Source organism: Haliotis rubra, unplaced genomic scaffold, assembly GCF_003918875.1.
Source record: "Haliotis rubra isolate DU_JTF1 unplaced genomic scaffold, ASM391887v1 Scf200, whole genome shotgun sequence".
In the NCBI taxonomy this organism is placed as follows: domain Eukaryota; kingdom Metazoa; phylum Mollusca; class Gastropoda; order Lepetellida; family Haliotidae; genus Haliotis; species Haliotis rubra.
The window spans coordinates 837,191-857,877 of record NW_025766004.1 but is presented as its reverse complement, the minus strand read 5'-3'; the positions used below and the strand labels follow the sequence as shown (position 1 = coordinate 857,877).

The following is a 20,687-nucleotide window of genomic DNA, read 5'->3' as shown; positions in this document are numbered from 1 at the left end:
GCACCCGATATCATAAGCTTAGGGTGGCATGTTGCATTTGTGTTGAACCTCGGATAACTCGAAGCATTTACTTAGGTCACTTCAAGTTCGACACAACGGTGTATGACAGTATTTCGAGGCCTAGCATTGGTTGACAGCTTGTTGACAAAACATCAGACAAATCACAAATGGCAAGCACCCGATATCATAAGCTTAGGGTAACAGTAAACCTCTTTTGTCTGAAGTCCCCATTGTATTTCGCACATTTCTATGAGGCGGTGTAGTAGTCTGATGGTTAAAGTGTCCGCTCGTCATGCAGAATACCCGGGTTCGATTCCCCATATGGATACAATGTGTGAAGCCCATTTCTGGTGTGCTCCGCCGTCATATTGCTGGAATGTTGCTAAAAGTGGCGTAAAACCTTACTCACTCAATCGCGACCGCGTCCGTGGTGTAGTGGTTAGAGCGTCCGCCCAGAGAGCCGAAGGTCGCGGGTTCGATCCCCGACCGCGTCATACCAAAAGACGTTAAAATATGCTTCTTGTTGGTCCCTGTCTGGCGCTCGGCATTAATGGGTACAACAAGGACTGGTCGACTCGGAGTCAGTATAATGTGTCTGAGTGGGGTATTCATGCTTCACTGCGGCATGGTATCTCAGTGGGCAAGCACTATAACACCAGCTTCAGTCTGGGCTAGTACAAGCAGCCGCATATACACATACACACGCATGCACGTCGTCATATGAGCGAAATATTCTCAAGCACGACGTTACCCAATTTCACCTCACCTCACCTCACCTCACCTCAGCTCATTCAATCGCAACTATACTGACGTATATAAGAAAGTACACACCTGGTGTTTTGGGACTATTCCCATTAAGTCCATAAATATTTTGCTAGCAATGTTGTAATTGGGTACAATATATGTGGTGTTTTGGAAACACTTGCACAATGTTTCTGACAAGGCAGAATAAAAACACTTTTTAAATATTATCCTGTTTTAAAGAAAATATTATACCAAAGAATCAGGTGTGTACTTTCTTTTGAACATCAGTTTATATTTATGTCACCGATATATGGAACATAAATATATCGTCAGATTAGAAATGCTAGTGAAGACACGGCGTTTAAGTGACATGAAACACATATCGATCCTGGAAGCTTAGGTAGTCCCCACGTGATAGCTCCAAATAGATATATTGTGTAATGTGATCTGCTGCCATATCTCTGTTGACAAACTCATTAAAACATGCGGGGTCCGACTTGCGTTGTCAAGTTTCATGTCATATAGTAAGTAAATATTTGGTGGATAGTAATACCGTGACATCATACCCCCTGCGAAGAAAATCCGAGACGTTTGAGGCCTTGCAGTTGGTTAGGATTAATGTATCTATAAGCTCTTATTTTTAATAAACTAATGAATATATTCCGGCAATGCGAGGGGGAAAAGGTGACGATTATTCATGAAACATTTTATCATCGCAAAGGTACTACTATGGGCCTGATATTAAACCTATGTACTTTGTTTGATATAGGATATATATGGTGATAAGGAATAGTTCGTGCACCTGGCAGCGCCGACGCGATGATACAATGTACTTATTCTGCAGCTGTGCAGGAGTTATCTCCCTTTCATTTCACATGTTCGGTGTGAACTATTGCTGTGTGTGTGTGTGAACTTCGAAAATCTCAAGTTTTTTGTTATTGTTGGTTATTGGGATTTTATCTGTGATACACTTTAGCCATATTATTTTTTTAACTTCAAATGCTAATGAAATAAATAGAGATTGAGTGAGTTTAGTTTTACGCCGCTTTTTGCCACATTCTAGCACGGGGGACACCAGAAATGGCTTCATACATTGTAACCATATGGGGAATCAAACCCGGGTCTTCGGCGTGACGAGCGAACACTTTAACCACTAGGCTACCCCACCGCCCCAGTAAAATAAATAAGGGTCATGTCATCTTCAGTGTCGACAAAAATACAGTAGATTTCATAATGTTGTTTATTTTGGTTTTAAATATATGTTCTAAACTTGAAATGTCTGAAAATGCTTGTATTATATCAATACTGTAAATGAAATGTAATTTCTGTACCAACAATATCTCCAGTTTCACATGATTGCAATTCAATCGACATTTGAAATAAGAATTAGAAACAGCAGGTATATATACTCTTAAAAATTAGATTTGCCCCAAATACACCAAATATTATCAAAATGTGAAAGATGACGATCAAACGGTGATACCCATATCAAATACATTGCTATCGACGTTCCCTGGGTGTTTACGTTCCTTTGCCTTCAGTAAGAGGAGTGAGTGAGTGAGTTTAGTTTTACGCCTCACTCAGCAATATTCCAGCTATATGGCGGCGGTCTGTGCATAATCGTGAACCAGTGATCAACAGCATGAGTATCGATCTACGCAATTGGGATACGTAACATGGGCTATTGAAGACCAATTCTAACCCGGATCTTCACGGGTCTTCAGTTAGAGGAACACAGACGTGATCTCATGATGGGGTGATTATTAAACTCGGTCACGTACAACATTACCTGCAAGAAATAGTCCCAGTTGATTGTACCAATCACCGACGTATGCTTGATATCTATGTAGTTACCATTGTGGTCAAAAACCTTTGTGCGTCACTTTGTTGAAGCCCACGAGCACTGTGTCATGACAAGGAAGGATACGAACACAGACACGTGATTCAGCCACGCTCAAGGGACGTTACTCTGCATGGCAAATTCTTGCGTCTTATCCAAGGTTGTTGGTTTGTTGGTTGGTTTATTTAACGGTTTGTTGGTTTGTACTGCAGCCACGACGCTTGAGCAGACAATCCAGTGATTAACAACATGAGCATCGATCTATGCAATTGGGATACGATGGCATGCGTCAACCAAGTCAGCGAGCCTGACCACCCGATCCCGTTAGTTGCCTTTCAGGACAAGCATGGGTTGCTGAAGACCAATTCTAACCCGGATCTCCACTGGTATCGTATACAAGGTACCACCACCCATCCCCTAACACACAGAGACGCTTACAGCCACAGGCTGATGTCTCTCTCTCTCTTGCAGTCAGCATAGCGGTGGGGGAACCTAGTGGTTAAAGAGTCCGTTCGTCACGCCAAAAACACGGGTTTGATTCCCCACATGGGTACAATGTGTGAAGCCCATTTCTGGTGTCCCCCGCCGTGATATTGCTGGAATATTGCTAAAAGCGGCGTAAAACTAAACACACTCGCCCATTGTTGTCAGCATATTCTGTCAGGAATTGTTTATACTTTCAATCACAGGATTGTCTGGTCAACACTCGATCAGTCTCAGGGGGTCTTCATATAGCAGGAACACTGTGTAGGGTTAAACAACTAGCAATTTATGACAGGTAACGTTGCTCTTGAGCGACGTGGTCCTGAGCGACATGGTCCTGTCGTTACCAATGTGATAATTCCTGGTAAAACCATCAGTTGAGGAGTTCAGGCTTTACAGGGATGTTATCCTGATGATATACTGTCTGTCGATATCAAGAACATTGCTCAACGCTGTGGCCTTGTGCCCTATTGGATCTTACTAGAACCCGCGTCTGATTATGATGATTGTGCGTGCATTGTTAGAACAATCAAGCCTATTTCAAACCTTTCTGGGTTATCGTGACCCACACATTTATGTCACGCTGACCAGACGTGCCAGTACTAAATCTGCTTGTTTATAGTGATAGGAAACCATTGGTTTTCTCTAAGACAGGAAAACAACCAGTGTATTTCGCTACGGCCTCCGGGCACTTCAGGGGCAGTTACTCAAGTAGAAGAGATGAGGTGAGGCGAAACGGGGGTTTACTGGATTACTGCATGTACATATAACGACCGACATGTGTGTTTGTCGCAGTGTGTGTGTGACTGCGTGTGTGTGTGTGTTTGAGAGAGTGTGTGATTATGTGAGAATGTGTCATAGTGTTTGGTGTGTGTGTGTCTCTCTCTCTCTCTGTGTCTGTGTGTGTTTGTTTGAGAGAGTGTGTGGTTATGTGAGAATGTGTCATTGTGTTTGGTGTGTGTCCCTGTGTGAGTGTCTCTCTGTGTGAGTGTCTCTCTGTGTGAGTGTCTCTCTCTCTCTCTCTCTCTGTGTGTGTGTGTGTGTGTGTGTGTGTGTGTGTGTGTGTGTGTGTGTGTGTGGTGTGTGTGTATGTATCTAAGAGAGTGTCTGGGTACTGGCATGTGTATGTCTGATCACATGGAGGAATGTTTGACAGTGAAATGACCATTCCCGCAATTTGTCCAGGGGTCCTTTTTACAGAAGGAATCTTCATGGCCGAGTATGGTAATCGCATAAATGAACTAAAGGCCATGAGCTGACGTTGGTCAAATTTGCACAAGTCCAGATAATGGAGTAAAATCGAGTGGAACATTTGCAAGTTTATTGTCAAAATCAAAATCACATAAAATAATTCTTCAGTCACACTAATATCTCAAACATACAGGTAGCCAGTGTAACCTTAGCAACAACAGATGTGTACAAAGTACCCGTTATAATGTCATACCAGTGTATCATTCTAGAAACCTTCGCGGACATATCGGGCCCCTTAGGGAAAGGCGACAGAAAGTATTTTCTGATTCTTGCACTAATTGATCGTCAATCAGATTCAAGTTAAACTTTCCTCAGGGTATAGGGAAACCATTACAGGTTTCCGCTGCAGTAATGCAGGAAAACAAGACTTGAGACTTTAGGACTGACCTTAATAAGTTCTAAGAACAACAAGTCGCATTAAGTTTACATTCCTCAGTGGTGCTTGGGTCCGTCGAGTCTGGGCTCGAACCTCAGTCTTGCCTCTTTTTCATAATAAGATTGATGTTGATTTTATTATATTGAATACTGAGTTCCTTTCTAAATATAACTGACACGCCATTATCGCGGACACAAAATGCAGCTCATTCACCTTCTCATATTTGCCCATGTTGCGTTAAAAGATAATAAGATTGATGTTGATTTTATTATATTGAATACTGAGTCCCTTTCTAAATGTTACTTACATGCCATTATCACGGACATAAAATTCAGCTCATTTCTCACATTTGTCCATGTTGTGCTAAAGGAATCCCATTTGAGGTAGCGCATGTGCCGAGAACGTGTATGAAAAAAGGAATGTTGCGTGTTGTCACTTCCTGTTCTGTAGGAAGTGATAGACAGTCCGACTTTTGAGATCAACCAGTTCATTCTCTTGATTCTCAGGTTAATGAACACATCATACATGAAGCACACGTTGGTGAGTATTCAACCAGATATTAATACTATATACGGTAGCTCACTCATGGGATATATAAATCTTTTCACTGTATGAAAACTACCAGTGAATCAATGCCCCTGAACCATTTTGTCATTTACGCTGATCAAGCAATACTGGCACTCAATCGTCATGTTTTGTAAGAGACATACACGAAGTCTGGGTACTCTTTCTGAGAATAATGGCGAAATAGCTGTGTTTTACTGATAATGGGGGTAATTATGAGTTTTATTTGTATGTTTATTGTTTACGCCGCACTCAGCAATTCTCCAGCTATATCACGGCGGTCTGTAAATAACCTAATCTGGACCAGACAATCCAGTGACTGATATCCTGAGCATCGCAATTGGGATACGATAAACTCTTCTACACAGGTGGTACATATGATACACTCTTCTACCCAGACAATCCAGTGATTGACATCATGATCATCCGCAGGTGGGATCGGGTGCCGTCTATCAATCAAGTCAGGAAGTAAGACCTCCCGATTCCGTTAGTCGCCTCTTAACAAGCATCGGTTGCTGAAGATCAATTCTGAATTCAACGCGTGCTTGTCGTAAGAGGCAACTAACGGGATGGGATCGGGTGGTCAGGCTGGCTGACTTAGTTGACAAATGTCACCGCATCCCAATTGCGTAGATCGATGCTCATGCTGTTGATCTCCGGATTGTCTGGTCGAGACTCTAATATTTACAGACCGCCGTCATATAGCTGGAATATTGCTGAGTGCGGCGTAAAACAACAAACAATCAATCAATTCAACAAAGTCACCTCTGGGATAACGGCATTGAAGGGGCCATCGCAGATAGAACAAACACATGGTAATTTCGACTCCCGTCATAGGATATCCAGTCCGGTATTGTCTGGGGTATAAATAAAGTGCTTTTCACGCAACTTTTATCCGAACATCAACACGCGCGCTTACCCATCCTGACCTTCGTCGATATTCTGTTCTATATCCGCTCTGCAAATAATTTGAGAAATATCGTTACTTGCGTCAGATTCAGATTCAGAGGCATGGGGATATCCATTGGGAGGACATAGGGTACGTAAACAGGCATGTGGAACAGGTTCAGTTGGACACGCACAACATTCTTTTGCTGTAGCTGTGGCGAAAGGTCACCAACACACAGAATTCTCACCCACACACTGACAGGAAGTACTCAAAGTCGTTCAGCGCATCCCCGTCATGTAACCAGTCCCAGATTTCTTGGTTCTTCTCTTCCGACAAAAACTGCGACTTAAATGCGACGGGGATTGTAATTCGTGGAGGTTTAGCTCTCCGTAACTCTTCGTATGAGTTGAAATGTTGCTTCCCGTAGGGAGAATCTATCTTTTTAAACCTGTTTGTCAGGGAAGACACTCTTTGGTTACCATCCATTACCATGCTGTCGTCAAAGACGAGTGTTTTTCTCCTTTCTGGGACGTGAGTCGTGTCTTCAACGTTGTCCTCGTGGACTGCGCCCTTGGATTCATCATATTCACCATCATCCTCTTGCACGCTCTTGATGATTTTCTCTACTTCTTTTCTGATCTTGATTGCTTCCGGTGGAACCCGTGCCTTAATTGGCAGGTAGAGATTAGACCTTTTTCTTAACTTACCAGGGTCGACGCCCATCCTTCGACTTGCAGACGCACTGGAAGGAGCCGACCGAGTATACAACTTCCGGACCTGCTCAGAATTAGCATTAAGTTCAACCGGAAGTGATCGTAAATGATCTTTTGTCCATTTTGTGTCAGCTGTATTAGAAGTGAAGTGGACCTTGGCACTAAGTTTAACTCTACCGTCATCGTATTTAAGATCATCACTTGCATATGGTTCCTGAAACATGGCTCGCAAGTCCGTCCTGAAATGACTGTTGATGGAATTTTTACCCTTGTCAACCGGAAGTAGATACGTGATGCCGTTGCTGACTCGTCTTCTCGTGATGGCGTCCTTCATGTTTGGGATGGGAGGCAGGTCGGGCCACTCATACTCTAGAAGTTCTATTTCATACTCGCCCGGCCGGGCTTCTTCCCTCCCAACCGCCTGACGGGCACTCAGTCTCCCCCCGGAGCTCTGGGAGGTGCGGGGACGAGAGGGGGACTGACGCCGAGTCGCAGACGTAGGCATTATAATGATTTGAAAAATTAAACGTTCTTCACAATAAATCTACGTTCTGTATACCTACATTCACACTATAACCCGCGTTATAACAGTACAGGCAGCTTTGATATCACATGAGACACTCCTTTTATCGTACTAATAAGACATGCTCTCTCAGACGTACGTGAACTTTAATCCTCCCTCCTTGTCAAGCCTTTGCCTGAAGATGTTTGCGTTTAGCACTTGGTGACCGGTAAACAGGGATTAGTTCATAGACCCACACCAGTATTCTGTTCTCATGTCAAGTTGTACTGGAGTGTCTCCAGCTTATGGGTAATGACTTGAATAATCCCTGACATAAATCCTGTGACCAGTGAAAATAGCTCCGTGAAACAAAATCCAGGAAAACCACATCACCGAAATCCCTGTTCCTTGAAGGTCAAGTAGTCACTATGCATATTTACCACATATTCATACAAATCCAACCCTCTTCTGTGTCAACATACACCGATATACGGTCCCCTGGTCAATTTAGTCATCACTCATTGTTGTCATGGTTACAGTTGAATGGATATATATGTAGAAAGTGTCCAGCTGGCATCAGCGTCAGTAACGTCTGTCTGCGGCTCGTCTGGTTCCATACCTCCAACTGCACGACAACATCATGGCTTGGTGACAGATAACGGTAAAATGGTATACTGTTACCTGGACCTTGTTCCAATGAATACAAGATCAACACCAGCGACACGTGTCTTTGTGAAGTTGTAAACAGCTAACGTAACTTCCTCTGAAGTATTGTTCCTCAACAAAACCCAACACAACAGGGCAGGATCACACGCCCTCCAGTGATGCTATCTCCCTCGTGTTACACCAGCTCGGAAGGGAGATGGCCCTTCTCTCCCAGAACACGTGCACCCCTCCTGTGTCCAATACTCTGTATGACTGCCCCTCTTGGCAACAGGGTCGGAACAAATCTAATCTGGCGAGTTCATTAATCTCCATACACTGAGATCCCTGACCTACGATAGGGGTGTATTAGCTGGCCAATCTGCCCGCCTCCCGTGGGGGAATTAATGCTGTAGATTAAGACCTACATGTTACGATCTTCTACCTTGTTGTAGTTCTCGCCAGCTGAACAATTCGTTCTGTAGTGTATCGACATATAAGTACTCCCGCAGTCGTGTAACCAGATCAAGCTGACACGAATATCTGATTGTGCATTGTGTTAAATCGTCCATGACATCAGCCATATTGTGCCCCTATCTCGCCACGACTTGGCCAACGAATACTTGAATATAAGACCCACAGCTTAACGCTTATCTCAGATTATCAGAGTTACTTATATAAAATATACAGAAACTCTAACAGTGGTATAAAACACAGCATTACAACTGTGATGTGCTCGTGAGCCAATATGCACAACAGATAGAACGGGGTGTACCATAGACCCGGACAATCTAATCTAAAAGCGTTTATGCAGGCGCATATAATATACTTGTCTATCAGGATCTATATAGTGTCTATAAGCATTGGAGCGACGCTTACACAGATCGATATCTTCTAGGTAGAAGTTCAAGATATCCTGTAGCTGTACGTTAAATACATAAAAACCCCGGATCGGATGTAAAGCGTCTCTTAAACATAAATATCACATGCGTCCACAGATCTGTGGTTTAAGATGACATTCAGTCTACCTGGACTCTAAACGTAGTCATACATTACTGCATGTATTATGTATGGAAAACTGCAAGGGACATTCTCGCGATCTCGCATTCTCGCGATCTCGACCTTTGGAAACAAGGTAAAAATGCCAAGAGTGCGAGAATACGAAATCTCGCGTTCTCGCGATCTCGCATTCTCGCACTTTTAGCATTTTTACCTTGTTTCCAAAGGTCGAGATCGCGAGAATGCGAGATCGCGAGAATGTCCCTTACAGTATTCCATAATTATGGGGTTAATTCATGCCTAAGTGTTCATTCTTATCCACTTAGGAGATAAACATAATGTGCTGGAAAATCAGGGGGATATAACGGAATTATAATAGCTCTAATTTGTTTATTTAAAACCTCAAGCTACACGTTCGGTTTTAAATCAAATTTAGAGCTATTATAAGTATGTTTATCTCCATTCTACCATAATTGCGTTCTTAAGATTTAAAAAAAATACATACTGTGTTGGAAAATCAGAGGTATATAACGTGATTATATACCTCTGAATGACTTTAATTAACCAATCACAAATCCAGTATTTACTGAAGTCATGGTAGAATTATGTTTTATGTCTGACGTATTTACCCTATCCAAAGGAGGCACATAATTGTGATTAGTATGAAATGGTTTCGGTGTATTATAAAATAAAGTATATATATAAACACCTTACATTAGATGACTGTTCGACTTTTCATGTGACTGCCTTCCTGTCTCCCAGGGAGAGCTCTCCGTGGTCGTCGGTGTGGGGATGTAATGGGGTGTAAGATCTCCGGGGGTGCAACTGGGCAGATCTGGGAACAATGTATATGATTGGTATTCATTTACAACCTCAATGGTTACTCCATACAAACGGATTTTACCTGATCTCCCTGTACAAATCGCCGTCATGCGTTTACTCGGTTCAGTTTAGCAGTATCAATAGAAGCACTGGGCTGTGTATGAACGTGACGTATCTCGTTACAGTGCTCGGGGATCAAAGGTTTTTCTCCCAAACGGGGATTAAAGTGATTCATCCAAACTCTCCGTGCGGCTCGGTCATACTTTGATCTGAAATAATTCTATTTGAAAGTTGTTTCTTCTGCTTAAAATAAACACTATATCAGCGACGTTAAATTATTTCATAAATTTTCATCGTTAAATGTGAACTTTGTGAAACACAGATGCTTTTGCTCTTAACGTCGAAGACCGGAGTTCATGTTGCGACATGGTTACAGTGAATGAAACCCATTTCTGGTCTCATCCAACGTAATACTGAGGCAATATTACAAAAGACGGCATAAAATCGTATCCACTCACTTAAGCACTTAAAGGTTTGTATGTACACAACAGTACACAACCCTGTTCACTTAAAAGAACCCACGAATCCGTTGGTACATGACCAGATGGTGGCCACATGAATACGTGCAAACACCTAGTTGCGGGTACAGCAACGTGCAGTGAACTTGGACAAACGCACTGTGACTATGTGTCCCAGTACACCCAGCTGTGAATGGGTACCTCGTTAGGATGAGAAAGCCACAATAACTCGGTGCGCCTAGTGGCTGCAAGAGTTGTATACTCCCCAGGGAGTTGAGATTGATAATACGATGTGCCATTGAGATTGACATCCAATGATCGAGGGAAAAAAATACCAGCGCCTTGAGCAAGCACTAGTTGCCTGGATATGTGCGCTATATAAATATCCTATAATAATAATAATAATAATAATGGACTACGTGCGTCTACTTAGTTCGTATGTTGTTTTACGCCGCAACCAGCGATGTTCTAGTTATATGACGGCTGTCTGTAAATAATGGAGTCTGGACCAGACAATCGGATGATTGATATCATGAGCATGAATATACGCAACTATGATCCGATGACATGTGTCAATCAAGTCTGCAAACCTGAACCGATCCCGTTAGTCGCCTCTTTCGACAAGCACGGGCTGCTAAAGATCACTTCTTACTTCGGTACCCGTGAAGGTCCGGGTTAGAATTGATCTTCAGTAACCCATGCTCATCATAAGAGGCGACTAACGGGATCGGGGTCCATGTCCATGGTCGCTGGCTTCCATATAACCGGTCGCTCACTCGCACCAAACATGACTGACACTGTGAAGACACAAAAAACCCAAAAAACCACTCCTACCCCCACCCCCACCCACCCGCTGCACCACACCCACACCCGCTCCCACACCCACCCACGAAGCATATACTCTCCCCTTACAACTGGAGGGTGGAGGGATCGATGGGTAGCATGTTTGCTAAAGCGACTGGGTTCGATTCTAGACATGTGTTACTGGAATATTACAAAGAGCTATGTGAAACCGTACTCACTCACAGGGCGGTGGGGTGGCCTAGTGGTTAAAGCGTTCGCTCGTAACGCCGAAGGCCTGGGTTTGAGTCCCCACTTGGGTAAAATGTGTGAAGCCCATTTATGGTGTCCTCCGCCGTGAAATATTGCTGGAATATTGCTAAAAGCGGCGTAAAACCATATTCACTCACTCACTCACAACTAGATCCACCCTCACCTGTCATGCAAGTGTCACACCCTCTTATATAATAAGGTCACCTAGAACATAGCGGTACGTAGTTCGCACGTGGTGTGCCAGCAGTGCGATGTAGGGGAGATCGTGCACAGAGAGGGTCGGGATATGTAGATCAATATACACACGACTGGATGTCATGGGGAGAACATCACGCCAGACTGTTAAGGGTTGTAGTGACAGTGAGAAAACCCTGGACATATCTGTGTTGTCCTATACGGTGTATGTATCACGACTGTTTGACGCTAAGTACGTGTGTTAAGTGCGTGAAGTCTTATGGACGCTAAGCCGATAAACACTGTCTGCAGTTGGCTCGGTTCATCAACCCGTATCTTTGGGTTTAGTCTGTGTACAGATATGAAGCCAACAAATCGTAAGCGTCTTAAAGTGGCGCTCTCCGCACAGATTCGACCAGGAATGCTTAATTGATTTTGTCATTCAGATGACTCTGTCGTTTTCGTGTCTTGGTTTGACAAACATGTTTAAATGATAACAAGAGTAGGAGTCCGTTTGCTGGATTTAGATCCAATCTGAACAGTTTTGTTCTCACTGTGTCAACTTGAACGATGAGGTGAGGTGAGTGAGTGAGTGTAGTTTTACGCCGCTTTTAGCAATATTCCAGCAATTTCACGGCGGGGCACACCAGAAATGGACTTCACACATTTTACCCATGTGGGGAATCGAACCCGGGCCTTCGGCGTGACGAGCGACCGCTTTAACCACTAGGCTACCCCACCGCCCCTGAGGTTAGGTGAGAAGACATGAGGTATGACGTCCTGATCAACATTATTACACTTATGAAGCGACGTTTTGAGTGCGTCTGTGTGTGCGTTCGTGAGTGTGCGTGTGCGTATAACACTGTGTGTGTGCGTGCGTGTGCGTGCGTGTGCGTGCAATGTTGTCTGCTGCTTGTAATTGTCCGGGGTAAAATATCTGAGCGCTTGGCCGCTGATGTACTAAATCACATAATGTAGAAGAAGTAGGTGTGAAAAATACAAACAACAAAGAAATGTGCTGTAATTAACAACTGTATTCTAAAATTAACCAAGTCCCCCAACCACTACAAAGGTATCACTATGAAGGTACAAATTAAATAGAGTGGCAGTACCGTTTCAACGGTAATGTACATGTAATACAAGAGCAGTGCTTATAGTAACAAAGACAATGGTCTTTCCTTGTATTCAAGACGCTAGGAAATTCTACAATATAATCTAAGGCATATGATCCTCCTATTCAAGCTCCTCCTCCTCCTCCTCCTGCTCCTCCTCCTACTACTACTACTACTACTACTACTACTACTACTACTACTACTACTACTACTACTACTACTACTACTACTACTAACCGCCTCCGTGGTGTAGTGGTTAGAGCGTCCGCCCGGAGAGCGGAAGGTCACGGGTTCGATCCCCGACCGCGTCATACCAAAAGACGTTAAAATATGTTACTTGTTGGTCCCTGCCTGGCGCTCGGCATTAATGGGTACAACAAGGACTGGTCGGTCGGCTCGGAGTCAGTATAATGTGTCTGAGTGGGGTATTCATGCTTCACTGCGGCATGGTATCTCAGTGGGCTAGCACTATAAAACCAGCTTAAGTCTGGGCTAGTACAAGCAGCCGCACATACCCATACACATGCATGCACGTCGTCATATGAGCGAGATATTCTCAAGCACGGCGTAAAACCCAATTTCACCTCACTTCACCTCACCTCACCTCACCTCACTACTACTACTACTACTACTACTACTACCCGTGAAGGTCCGGGTTAGAAAGAACCTTCAGTAACCCATGCTTGTCGTAAGAGGCGACTAACGGATCGGGTGGTCAGGCTCTCTGACTTGGTTGACACATGTCATCGGTTCCCAGTTGCGCAGATCGATGCTAGTGCTGTTGATCACTGGATTGTCTGGTCCAGACTCGATTATTACCGCCCGCCGCCATATAGCTGGAATATTGCTGAATGCGGCGTAAAACTCACTCTCTCACTACTACTACTTGTTGTGTCTTACATGTGGAGTTCAGTGAGTAAGTGAGTGAGGGGAAGTGATTATAGTTTTACGCCACTCTACCACTATTGCAACAATGTTTAACAGAACTAAATACCGGGCTTCTCATATTACCCAAAACTGGAATCGAACCCAAACATTCATAGTGGAGAACGAATGCTTAAATCACTATATTACGTCATCGCAACCTCTGGAGATGCGTATATCATAGGATTATCTCAACTTCTGTGTATTGACCTCTTCTGTTACCGATCCGTGAAGATCCGGGTTAGAATTGGTCTTCAGCAACCAATGCTTGTCGTAAGAGGCGACTAACGGGATCGGGTGGTCAGTCTCGCTGACTTGGTTGACACATGTCATCGTATCCCAGTTGCATACATCGATGCTCATGCTGTTGATCACTGGATTGTCTGGTCCAGGTTTGATTATTTACAGACCGCCGCCATGTAGCTGGAATATTGCTGTGTGCGGCGTTAAACCACAAACAAACCAAACCCAAACTCTTCTATTGCCGAAGGGGCGTCGGGGTAGCCTAATGGTTAAAGCGTTGGCTCATCACGCCGAAGACCCGGGTTCGAATCCCCACATGGGTACAATGTGTGAAGCCAATTTCTGGTATCCCCCGACGTGATGTTGCTGGAATATTGCTAAAAGCGGCGTAAAACCAAACTCAGTCAGTCAGTCTATTGCCAAATGGAGGTCACGACACACGGGTCACTGTGACATGCTGACGGGAAGTCGATCATTACCACTCTGCTAATCATTCCAGAAATAAATCTGAAGACTACGAAGTGTCACAATTCACTTCAATTATTTCTAGAAGGTGCTGAGACCGAGCCCACGTGACCAATTAGATATCCACAGCAACAAGCTGCCAGATCTGTGATTTAAATAATTGCATTATTGTGATACATTGAGGTAACAACAAATTGATTTGTTTATAAGGAGTGACACGATAAATTTGATATAGAGTTTATGACTGGACTTAATATTGATTTAATTCACCTACAACGTTGCCTCGGGAGAAAAAGAGATTCTGAAATATTCGCTGAAAACAGTGAGTTACTGTTTGTCCAGCGCTCTTTTACATATAGTATATGAATTGTAGTTTCGAAATAAGAATAGTACAGCCTCTTTGGTTTATCACGGTGCTTTGGAGGAAATCCAAAATTAGTGCAGGCCTGAGCTTAGTGTCAGTCGAAGCCTACGGGTATATGGTGAACAGTAAAATCAGCCCAAATCTTCGGACCAGCTTCCTGGAACAGCTAAGGGACGCAACTCTGTACGTCCTACATGTACAAGAGTCATGTTTGAATACTGTGCCATGTGTATTGAGTGAAATATGTAGACACAAACCGTAGAATTAAACTCACATTTAATACTTCTAACGACATTGCCTATTATATTGACAAACATAACCCAGTAACCTGTGCTTGTCGTAAGAGGCGACTAAGGGGATCGGGTGATCGGGCTCACTGACTTGGTTGACATTTGTCATCGGTTCCCAATTGCGTAGATGCTCATACTGTTGATCACTGGATTGTCTGGTCCAAGACTCGATAATTTACAGACTGTCATGTAGCTGTAAATTTGTGCGGCGTTAGGGGGCGGTGGGGTAGCCTAGTGGTTAAAGCGTTGGCTCGTCACGCCGAAGACCCGGGTTCGATTCCCCACATGGGCACAATGTGTTAAGCCCATTTCTGGTGTCCCCCGCCGTGATATTGCTGGAATATTGCTAAAAGCGGCGTAAAACTAAACTCAGTCAGTCAGTCAGTTGTGCGGCGTTAAACAACAAATGAACTGACCAATCAACAACCAGCCCCTCACAAAGCAAACCAGAGAAAAAATCAATTTGTATTGTATTTAGTGCTGGCCTCTCGTCCTAATTAGTGTTGCGTGTTATGGTCCTGGCCGGACGGAGACACTTGTAGTTAATTTATATCGAACATGTTTAATTGCTTCCTGAAACTTGTCCCGCAATAGGCTGGGTCATACCGACCTGGTGTCAGTTACATCAGGTAGAAGTTCAGAATCCTTCTGAGGCAACTCTAAACCAACATCCCTCTAAACCGACATTTTTCTCCGGGCCCGAGCGATGTCGGTTTAGAGGAAGTCCACTGTAACATGGTAGAATATCACTGAAAATTGTGTTTCCTAATTTACTCCTTGTCAAATATCGTCTTTTGCGTAATCTCTTGTGTGCAAGTCTTGCATAAAAGCAGCTAAAATTCACAGTTCTTTATTTATATATACCTCCTTTAGTTCTTTGTAACGAGACCCGTGAAGATCCGGGTTAGAATATTGATCTTCATTAACCCATGCTTGTCGTAAGAAGCGACTAACGGGATCGGGTGGTCAGGCTCGCTGATTTGGTTGACACATGTCATCGATTCCCAACGGCGCAGATCGATGCTCATGCTGTTGATCACTCGATTGTCTGGTCCAGAATCTATTATTTACAGACCGCCGCCATATAGCTGGAATATTGCTGAATGCGGCGTAAAACTAAACTCACTCACTCACTTTGTAACGAATTTAGATAGCTACCTATTGCCGCTTCATTTGGTGACACATGGATACAATTGGTAAACCCTTTTTAGGTGTTCCCCATCGTGATATTGCTGGAATATTGCTAAAAGCGGCGTAAAACCATACTCACTCCCTCATTTGGTGAATACTGACTCAGAGTAAGAAATGAATGGATAATGGGTGGATTTGTGGTTGGTTGAATAGATGGATGGAAGGATGGATGGACATATTTGCTAAAGTGACTTCATCTCAGTCCTGTATTGCTTGTAGACGCCACTAACCTTTCTTTGTCAACCAAACACTTTCCAGTCATCGCGTTTCTTCAATATTGTTGTGCTACCCACCTGAAGTGGTATGTACAATTTAGCGATCATCACAGTCACATTCCTCCAGACTGAGATAGTGATGAAGGCTGTCAAACATACTCCCACTTAGGACCGTTTCTCTAACACGTTGAAAGAAGTATATTCTCTCACATGCTATACCATAATCGGCACGTTTTCCCAGAATGTGTGCATTGATATATTACGTTGAAAGGTCAGTGGTTTGTCAACCGGACAGTGACCTATGGCCACTGAAGTTCCAACTGAAACCTGTTTTTAGATACTGATTTTTGGACTGTTTTTGGTAAACATGGTATGATGTAACAACAATTTGAATGATTGGAATCTTTCAAAAAAAAATGTTTTAATTTAAATTACTGTTCTGTCTGAAAGTTGTATGAAAACTTTTTAAACGGACTAGGGTATATGGGCAGGAGCGGATCCAGCGGACCCCAGGATGGTGCGGCTCCCCACCCCCGAATTGTTTTTCCCCTAACCTTTGCACTTCAGGATCTATGTGCACCCCCCTTCTCCAAAGCCCTGGATCCGCCCCCTGATAGGTAGGCTTGGTTCCATTGCTGTATAGTTGAAATAATGAGGATGTGACTCATAATTAAGTGATGTCGCCCATCATGCCACTTAGATCTAAACAAAACCTGACTTCTTTATTGAACTAATTACTAGTATATTTGTACTTTCTCCTTGTCCCTGATGGGGACGGTTGGGTAAGCTAGTGGTTAAAGCGTTCGCTCGTCACGCCGAAGATCCGGGTTCGATTCCCCACATGGGGACAATGTGTGAAGCCCATTTCTGGAGTCCCTCGCCGTGACCTTACTGGAATATTGCTAAAAGCGGTGTAAAACTAAACTCACTCATTCACTGTCCCTGATGGTCAGCTCTGACTCAATCGCCTCCAAAAAATGTTTCTTCAATTTAAAAATTGAAGACACTAACAGTTGTACCTTTCGTATTGGCATATTTATCCACAAATCATTCAACAAATACGCATGGTATAGCCAGGGGAGAAATCTGCCCAATATTTATTGAAAACGATACCCTTGGTTGTTAAAAGTGTTGGAATACATCAGCTCATATGACTAGAAATGTGGGCAAAAGTCGTAAGCAAATGTACATTTTAGCCCTTTGATAATAGTATGAAAAGATGATAGTATCCTTTATCAGGATGTTCTTGAAATATATACTAGACAAAAATAGTCAGGGATATATGTAAATTTTGAAATTATGAATAATGATCTATTTATTCATTGACACACTGATAAAATATAAATCATAAAAATACCAATATCCCTAACTTAGTTTGTCCAGTATCACCGCAGCCCTCCTTATGCATGTTTGAGTACGGATTAGTGGAATTGGCGGGGTGAGTAAGAATTATACGTTTTACAAACTACTCGAGTAATCATTTTCCGAGGAAGACACTTCTTGTACTTAACAAATGTATATTTATTATGAATAACACAACTTTCGTATTATTAATCCGAGTTCGTTTTAAGTTACATGCTTCTCTCTTTTCACTGTGGCATGTATAATTTATTTTTCTTTGAAGAAAACGAGCATGAATTTTGCAAGAAAGCCTGATGAAATTACCTTTGACACTCGGAATCTCCACTGAGACTATTTCAAAATAGAATAGACACGCAATGTTCTCGAGATGGGGAAGATAAACTATTTATACACACCGTGGTAAGAAAATACCAACTCGTCAATCTTGGCTTTCTTGCAGCTTAAGCGCTTTCCACACCGACCTCGGTCTTTGCCCATGGGATTTGAAAGACGGAAAACGTAGACAATACAGGGGAGAGCACTCCTGTCGGAGTTGTTGGGATTCGCGCCAGGCCTCAACTTGGTTGTGCTCCTGAGCTACAACCACGAGCAGTTTGACAGGAAGTTCCGAAATAAAGTCACTCAGAGCAGATTTACATTTTTGCGGCCTCCGCTCAAAAAAGGCACTTAAAACATCACAGAACCTATTTACGTGACGAAAGTGCAGTTTGAGAAAGCCACAGTAATGAGAGCGATTTTCTCATTATTGTTTCGCTGTTTGACAGCAGTGAAGCTGCTTGGAGTTGCATGCACGAGCTCCAGACGTAAACAGTGCAAGGTTGCGTTTTGGTTGCAAAACCAACAAGGTGTTTAAAATATGGACAGTGTCCAGATAATTCCCGTTTAATGAGAGGGTTTATAGCGATTAGTGATTGGGTGAGTGGGTTTGGTTACAATTGCTTTGTTTGTTTGTGGTTAAACGTCAAACCGCTGTATATAGCGGCGGTCTGTAAATAATCGAGTCTGGACCAGTCAAGCCAGTGATCAACAGCATGAGCATCGATATCCACAATTGGGATACGATGACATGTGTCAACCAAGTCAGCGAGCCTGACCACCCTATCCGGTTATTCGCCTCTTACAACAAACATTGGTTGAAGACCAATTCTACCCGGATCTTCACGGGTCGGTTTGGTTAGACCGGTACATGTGCATATGCAGGAGACGGGGTTGGAGAGGGAGGTGGTGAGGACATTCGAGCCTAGTGGTTACAGCAATAGCTCGTCACGCCGAAGACCCGGGTTCGATTCCACACATGGGCAAAATGTGTGAAGCCCATTTCTGGTTTCCCCCGACGTGATATTGCTGGAATGAATGAATGAATGAATGAATGAATGAATAATCAGATAACTAAGTAAATAAAAACAAGTTTTACATGTAAACGACATTATTGAAGTCCTGACCTTCCATTCTATCACTTGATGTAATCAACCTTGAAAGCATGTGGCAAAACACGTTTTGTAAGACAAAGCGAAGTGAAACGTTTCAACAGAAACGTATACTGTGAAAAATATTTTGTATACGCGCGCTCCTCCACGGATTCGGCAGGAGAAATCGGTATGGTAAACAATGGCATGATAAGTTGTTACGAAACACTTAGACAGGTGGAACAGGCTGCCAAAGCCCTAAAAGATGTTTCAAATAGGCGTCAGTTTACCTGTGTGTTAATTGATCAGGTATACATCCCATCTCAGCTTCCAGACATGTTGTAAACACACAGTCCAGGAACAAGGGTGCACGCTTCACTGTACTGCACGTCACCCACGTTGTTATCTTGTACGATCACAACACCGAAGACAGACATGATGTTTTCAGATAAAATAAACAACATTAATTGGGTCTAGAATACACAAACTGGCGCCCAATCGTCATGTTTAGCGAAGGGATAAACACATGTTTGGAAATAAGTTGAGGTTTCTGAGGATAATGACGAACTAATTGTGTTTTAATGATCAGACAATGTGGTAATTATGAGTTTCATGTATTTGTTTATATGTTGGTTAACCCTGTACTCAGCAATATTCCAACTATACATATAATACATAATAGCCATCCATCCGTCCATTCATCCATTCGTCCATCCATCCGACCGTCCATCCATCCATCCATGCTGACTGACTGACTGACTGAGTATGGTTTTATGCCGTTTTAAGCAATATTCCAGCAATATCACGGCGGGGGACACCAGAAATGGGCTTCACAAATTGTACCCATGTGGGGAATCGAACCCGGGCCTTCGGCGTGACGAGCCAACGCTTTAACCACTAGGCTACCCCACCGCCCCCATCCATGCATATCTACACACATACAAGTACACAGACACTAATCGATTCTTGGCAAGATAATCCAGGGATTAACATCATGAGCATCGATCTACGCAGTTAGGATAGGGTGTCATACATCAGCCATGTCAGCGAACCTGTCCCTTCGTTCCATTTAATCTCCTCTTACCACAAACATATGTTGCAGGGAGCCTATACTGTACCCAGTCAGTACTAGTACTCACGAAATGTTACACTGCTCGACAATAACAGTAAAGTACGATGGTGTCTTGTTTACAGCATGTTTGTTTGCTGTATATTTTTGAGAGCAATTTCACAGCGGATGCACCAGAAATGGGCTTCAGACATTGTAACCAGGTTGGGAATCGAACTCGGGTCTTCGGCGTGACAAGAGAAACTTTAACCACTATGCTACCTCACCGCCCTCGTATATGCTAGAATGACCATTCTGTATGTTTTGAAAAATCTTCAGCTGTTTTTACTGGCGACCCGATATGTTGTAATGTTTACAAATCTTAACTAACGGAAAGTGTTGAAAATCTGCTCTGTCAACTTGCATCGATAACGAACTCCTGACAGAGAAACAACAAGCAACGTTTTTGGGAATGGAACAGTCAACCTTGCGGTCTC

General features: G+C 43.2%; 1 protein-coding gene across 1 annotated transcript; it reads right to left on the bottom strand.

The window, feature by feature from the left end:
* Nucleotides 1–5,929: 5,929 nt before the first annotated feature.
* On the bottom strand, nt 5,930–8,032 carry LOC124275631. The gene has a single exon (XM_046711238.1). It carries the CDS (start codon nt 7,363–7,365, stop codon nt 6,391–6,393), a length of 975 nt encoding a protein of 324 aa, XP_046567194.1. The 5' UTR covers nt 7,366–8,032; the 3' UTR covers nt 5,930–6,390.
* Between the last annotated feature and the right edge of the window lie 12,655 nt (nt 8,033–20,687).

Excerpts from the sequence above, each read along its gene's own strand:
- LOC124275631 (XM_046711238.1), bottom strand. The coding sequence starts at position 7,365 with ATGCCTACGTCTGCGACTCGGCGTCAGTCCCCCTCTCGTCCCCGCACC.